At 54.0% G+C, this 6,755-nt stretch overlaps 1 protein-coding gene across 2 annotated transcripts in view; it reads right to left on the reverse strand.

The window, feature by feature from the left end:
• GATA4 (GATA binding protein 4) overlaps positions 1 to 5,126 on the reverse strand; it is a 59,554-nt gene extending 54,428 nt beyond the window's left edge. For both annotated transcript variants that reach the window (XM_080673944.1, XM_080673943.1), the window contains exons 1-2: positions 5,021 to 5,126; positions 398 to 1,470 (exon numbers count right to left, since the gene is read on the reverse strand). In XM_080673944.1, the coding sequence (XP_080530070.1) occupies positions 398 to 1,013 (616 nt within the window). In that variant the 5' untranslated portion in view covers positions 1,014 to 1,470; positions 5,021 to 5,126. The remainder of the gene's footprint in view (positions 1 to 397; positions 1,471 to 5,020) is intronic.
• Positions 5,127 to 6,755: the final 1,629 nt, after the last annotated feature.

A 6,755-nucleotide genomic window follows, 5' to 3' on the forward strand; every position in this document is an offset into this window, starting at 1 on the left:
TGTCCTCCGGAGGGCTCCCGGCTGCTCCTCTCCGGAGCCCGGCCGCCTCCCGCAGGCACAGTGACGGGCGCTGCCCGGGCGCACTGCGGCCCAGCCAGCCCCGACGGCTGGGCTGGTCGGGGGACTCCTTCAGACTCTGACACCTGCAGTCTTCTCTCCGGGCAAGCCTGTCCTCGCTTCACAGAATTCGGGTTCCTTGGGGCTGTGACCTTCACCCCCACCATCGCCACCAGCTTCTAATTTTCGGGTTTGCTCTGCTTAGAAACTCACGCGTAATACCCCCCCTACCCTCCCACCCCACCTCCCCACCCTCTGAACATTAAATGTCCAAAACAGGGCTCTGGACAGCCTCTGCTCTGGTCCCCATCTGGCTCCGGTATTCGCACTCAGTACTCACCAAGATTGGGGTGTCGAGCGGCGGGGTTGGCGCGGCCGGGCAGGCTGTGCAGGACCGGGCTGTCGAAGGGACCCGCGGAGGCAGCGGCGGCCGCAGCCCAAGACGCCCCCACGTCAGCCATGTAGGCGGGGTACGGGCTGGAGTAGGATCCTGCGAAGCCGGCGCGTCCGTACTGCTCGCGGCCGGCCAGGCCCGCGCCCGCTGCCCCGCCGCCAGTGCTGTAGGCGGCGGCTTCCCGGGCCGCGGCGGCGGCGGCGGCAGCTGCCAGGGACCCGGTGGTACCCGGGAAGGAGAAGCGCGGCGACACGGGCGGCGGGGTGTAGGCGGCTCCCTCGGCTCCCGCCTGGCTCCAAACAGGGCTGCCCTGCTGGGTCCCGGGCCCCGCACCCGACGGGGCCGCACCCGTGCTGCCGCCGGAGGTGGCTCCGGACGCGGCGCCCCCGCCTCCACCCTGGAGGTAGGACAGGCCCAGCACCGAGGAGGGCACCCGCGGCGTGGGCACGTAGACCGGCGAGGACGCGGCGCCCGCACTGTGCATGAAGGCCCCGGGGCCGCCCGCCTCGTACGCCCCAGGAGGGGGGCCGTGGTTGGCGGCCATGGCCAGGCTCTGGTACATCCTCCCTGCGAGCGAGCTCTTGGCTTCTGAGTCCTCTCACTCGCGGGTCGAGGAGCAATGAGCGGAAAGAAAAATAATAATCACAAAAAATAATAATGTACAGGTGAGGGAGGGACTGTCACAAAAATGAAGATCAAAAACCAAATGCTTCTTAAAATCCTTCAAAAATATATACGCATTAAATCCATCATTGAGCAAAAGACTTGTTTAGTCAAGAAAGCCCCAAATTAAATGTTTGGTTCTTCCCGGAGATGGTGGAGGAGAGGCCGAATCCGCCCCAGGGCCCGGAGGTCAGGAGCGCCTAGGGGTGGGAGATGCCAGGCAGGGGGTCTGGGCTGGGGTGTGGGAAACGGGCCTTCAGGTCACGCCAGAGCCGTCGCTGCTCAGTCTTCAGGTCGCCGCGGCCTGGGGCGCAGGGCTCAGGCTGGCTCCTTTCCTCCTCACCGCAGTCGCTGTCCTAGAGGAAAGACGAAAGGGAGAGACGTTCATCCTGAGCTTTCAGGGCCCACTTTTCCCAGGCTTAGCTGCTTCTCCCACACTGCAAACGCAATCGCCACGCTTGGGCCCACCTTTGGAAGCCACGCGGTCCCAAGGAAGCTGCAGTCTTTGTTTTTCCGGAGGCCATGGGGGTTCTGACCGAGTCCTGGGGAAGGGTCCCCTGGTAATGTGGGCTTCCCGATTATTGGACATGGAATTATTGGTTGTGATCTAGGCCAACATTTTTGTATTGATTGTCAGGAAGGATTTTATTTTACCCTATTTTTAACCATATCATTGTCCCAATACATATTTTATATATCCAAGAGCTTGAGGTTTCCCTGGAGTGCCTGGGACCCAGGAAATTTCACTTATCTTCTCTGTCCCCCTACCTATTCCTACGTTCACCTAGCCACGAAAGAACTTTATATTGCCCATGCAAGACAAAAACCAACTTTATTAAAACCCAGCAACCTAAGACATTTTTGTTAGTAATTTTCAACTAGAGGTAGGATCTAATTTCAATAAACGACCAGTGTCTGTTACATCTCAGTGAAAAGGATTGTGAAATCTCACACTATATACCACGTAGACATCAAATCAGACAAGATATATGTTTCTTGCAAATAGTTACATATTTTAGAGATACTGCAGATGGGATAGTAAGATGAAGAAAGTGAGAGGAACATAAATTGTCACTGTACAGAACTAATCACTAGACCATTCCAATTTCATTGAATGGATTTTTCATATCATTGGTCCACCCATGTCTGGAATCAGAACACCAAAGAGAGCAGCAAAGAACAGTCCATAGGACTTGATTATATTCTTATATCCTGTGTTTTGATTTTATCAGGCACTTTTTCTGATAACATCAGAGCTCCTCATTCTGAAGCACCTGTTCTGTTTAGGTCCCTTTCTCCACAACTCCACTAAGTAAAAGTGTCTCTCCTCATTTTACAAAAGAGGGAACTGAAGCCTCGGAAAGTTTTGAAACTTGTGGAAGATCAAAGTACAGGGAAAGAGGGTGGGGGAAGGGGATCTGTAGGGCTCCAGTGGTTTGCGGCTCTCCACTACACTCCTTTTCTCCTTAAGAGGAGGCAGCTACCCCTAACAGTGGTTTCTTTTTCATTGCAATAGTAAACTTACAAAGATATTAACTGAACTATCTACTAAATCTAGGCTTTACCACTGACTGAATGAATGACTTTAAACACATTACTTAACTTCTTTCTCAGAGCCTCCGTTTCATCATTTGCAAAACTGCAAATATTAAAGGTATCTGTCTTTAGAGTCATGGTAAGAATTAAAAATCAATAGATGTAAAGCCACTTATACCAGGTCTATTACAAAACTGTTATAACAAGCACAAGAAAGTTCTACATAATTGTTGGCTATTATTATTACCACAGAATTCTAATGTGCCATAAGAAAGTGCCTCAGATATAATGATAAAGATAAATGGTTATCTTTAGTATTATGAAAAATTTTGGAGATGAAATCTTCTAAGTGCTTTTAACCATTTCTGCAACATCACGAATAATATTAATGAAAATAGCACTGTATTATATAGTCACTTACTGACTCCTAAATATTTGCTTTCTAAACTATACAATAAATTATTGGTTTGGTGGACATTTCTTTATAATAAGAAGTTTGGTTAGAGAGCGGATACAAAAATTTTGACCTGAGATCAACAATTTTCCCCTTTGAAAATGAAGGCAAAAAAATTAAAAAAAACCCAAAAACCTAATACCTCATAGAAATTTCTGGGTTTGAGTAAGTAAATACATAAAATACCCACTATTTAATTTTTAGGTCAAGTAGTTGACTTATTTCATTATATTTTCTGTAATACTCAACTTCTGCAGTTCTGAAACATAACATCGTGAGTTTTTTCTCACATAACTGCAGCAAAGGAAGGTTTATAATTTTTGTAATCCAAGTTTTAATAGATGCTAACTTACAAGTTTTAAAATGTAAACGCTAAAAATGTCATAAATCTAACATTTGTCTTCCATTCTCTGTCTTTTTATATGGCCCATGCATTGCCTCAGAGTTGGACTACTGGACAATAGAAAGTGGAGAAAATAACTCTCTATAGCTTCCTGGAAAAAAAAAACACAGCACACACTATAAATTAACTATTTCCTTAATACGACTCTTGCTTTTTTCCAGTAATTCAGCCCTGGTCCAGGCATCTGTCCAGCCCGCGGAGGGAGCCTCGGGAGCCCTTGAGAATAGCAGAGATCTGGCCTCGCTGTGGGGGCCAGGCCTATGTCCCAGTTTCCCCTCTATTTCTGATCACTCATCCCAGTTCACCCCAAATTCACAGGCCAGACAGGAAATGCGATCTATCTGGGCGAGAGTAACCCACAGCCCTTTTCCGATCTATTTTTGAGAGCCGGAGGATCCGGAGCGCCAGAATGTTCGCGTCCATTTACAGGTCACTCCTGCGCTTTGGGCTCAGCTCGCACCTTCGCTCTGGGCCTGCTGCGCGGAAAACTGTCACACGCGAACGCATTCAGAAGTGTGGGGGCATCACCTCCTCACCCTCAATAAAACCTTTTCGTCTTCAACAGCCTGAAACCTGCTCCTGGCTGCCAATTCCTTTTCTGAGAAACACAGGAAAGACTTCCCCTGGCGCTTCCCCAACCTTCCCCGCAGCGGCAGCCTTGCTGCCCGATTCTCCCCAGGCCTTGGGGTCCCTCACCACCCTGTTCTCCCAAGTGAAAGGCCCTTCATTCCCTCAACGCGGCGGCAGTTCACCACTGGGGCAACCTCCTCTCCCTTGGATGACCCTGCACCCCCACGCCTGCCGAAAGCCAAGAGACAGAAGGTCCTGGATCTCCTCAGCAAACCGTGGCCAGCAGAGGGACATCACTGCTCTCCGCCCAGGTTCCGGCCCTCAGCTAGTGTCACCCAGAAACGCTGTGGCTGCGTAGGGTTGGTTGCTTTGTGGGGGCGTTTAGCTCCCGGTCAGAAAGGCGAGGACGCTGGTCAGAAGGGCATAGTAAGTCTGGGCGTTCAGCAGTCGTTTTCGACTTCAGAGCGCCTCCCTGGGGCCTCTGTCTCCCACAGCCACTGCGCGTCCCGGGAGAGCCAACCGGCGGCGACACTCCTTGGTCGGAGCCCCTCCGCGTTCAAGCTGCCTTGTGCCTGCCCCGGGGTCAGTGGGTCAGGGTGATTTCTCACGGCCATCATCACCACCCGGGCCCTGGCCTGCGAGGTGCAAACAAGGGCTGGAGAAACTGCACGCGGAGCGGGATTAAAACCGCTCAAGTTCATACCAAAAGAATCCAAAAGCAGCTTCAAACCTCTCTCTCTGCTTCCCCCCAAATCTTACTTTGTTTTAAAGAAGCTGCTAAACCAAAGGCAGAGCAGGCTTTGGCTAATTTGGGGGAAGAAGAGTGACCAACATCTCCTTTCTACCTAATAATTACCTCTGTTCCCAGGCACACCAACGCGGGGAGCTCGGAGTGTCGCGATCGGCGCGAAAGGGCAAGGTCAGGAACGAAAAAAAGCCGTACCTGCGGGGGCTGGAGCTTCCTGGAGAGCTGCGAGCGATCTCTCCGGCCCAGAAGCTTTGGCCGCGGCGGTTCTCGCAGCCACAGTGCCAGCAGCCTCCGCGTCCCTAGCTCGCCGCCTGGGTCCCCTCGCCCCTGCGCTCCCGCTCGCCGCTGCTGACTGGCCTGTGGGAGTCACGTGCAAGGGCGGGGGGCGGGGGTGAGGCAAGCCTGCAATACCTCCGCTGGGCGTCCGGCTGCAGGGCTGTTCTAAAAACTCCCCCAGCAGGCAAAGTCCAGGCGCAGAGATCTCCTTGCCAAAGTGCTGCCGCCAGGGCGCGTGGCTTCACCCACCGCCCTGGGAGAGGTCGTTTGGGTTTGCAATTTTGCCCAGGGTTAGCATTATTAATGAACCCCTCTCTCCCCCTCCCCCGTCCTGCCTCCCGGTGACCCAGATCCGTCTTCGCCCTTTACTCTCGGCCCTAGACTCGGTGGGCAAGGGGAAGGACTGACAGGAGAGGAAGGTGACCCCCAAGCGGGTATAGTGCACTGGGTCACCAGGAGTGCCCAGCCGGCTATAGGTCTCCAGGGGGTAGTGGATGGTGGGGAATCGGCCTGGCCCGGGATTCTGGATAGGTGTAAGAAACACCACACCTGGGATTGGCCACTCAGATCTGAGTTCGGAGACCGGAAGCCTCCATTCCCCCAGCTCCCCAGGTTGCAAGGCACTGGCTCCAGCCCTCGATTTTATGTATTTATGCAAAATGTGCACCCCAGCCTGGCGAAGCTTCCCATCTCCTGCGGACTCTCCTTTCAGATCTTTCTGTTTTCAGAGCAGCCTGCGGCGCCGCTACACTAATCCCAAGGACGTGGCGGGGCAGCGGGGGGGGGGGGGGGGGTGTGCTGGGGTGCTCCACAGTCCAGCAGGACTTCTCAGCCGAAAGGGCTCTCCCCACAGCCTCAGCCTCCTCCCTCAAGCGGGGGAGGGGAAGGTGGCTGGCCCAGGTTTGGAGTCAGCGTCGGTGCCTGGAGGCCCTAGCGCAGCGGGGCTGTGAGCCGGAGAGTCCCTCAGACAGGTCTAAAGGTTAATAGAGCAATCACAGGGCCCTATTACTGCGTAAAAATAACCCATCGATTACCGCAGCCTTCAGCTCCAGATAACAGCCGCTGGTGGCTCTCACGCTTTCGGTTAAACCTCCCCCCCGCCACCCCGCCCCAGGCCGCGTTTCTTTCCCTAGCGCAGACTTCTCATACCAGATTAGAGGGGTCGTGAGGGGGTCGGGATGCTACCCTGCGTGAAACCTGCGCGGCTCCAAAGGAAGGGTAGGAGTGACACCCGCTTCCGCAATTGGTGATCGGATTGCCTGCCTGCGCGAGAGTAACCCCCGCGCTGAGGAAGATGCTAGGACACGGGGGCTGATTGAAGGAAACCCCCAAAGGAATCGTAGCCAACTCGGGATTCTTAGGAAAATCCCAGAGGAAGGACTGAGCGCGGCTGCGCAGGGAATTCTCTTTCCTGAACTCAAGGTGCGGAGGTCCAGAAGGGCCTGAGAGATAGCTCCCTCTGGGGCTCCGGGCGGAGCGGCAGAAGGTCTGCGCGCCCGGGGATGCACGCACCAACGCCGCAGCCCAAGCCGCTGCCCGGGAAGCTAAGGGCGGGGGGCTTAGGGCCCCTTCTCCAGCTCCCCCAACTCCTCGCCAGCGCCTCTGCAAAATCTGGCGCTGCAGATCCCAGGCCTGAGGGGATCTTGGGGAAAGG

The sequence above is a fragment of the Plecotus auritus genome (genome assembly GCF_963455305.1).
Source record: "Plecotus auritus genome assembly, chromosome: 6".
NCBI lineage: Eukaryota > Metazoa > Chordata > Mammalia > Chiroptera > Vespertilionidae > Plecotus > Plecotus auritus.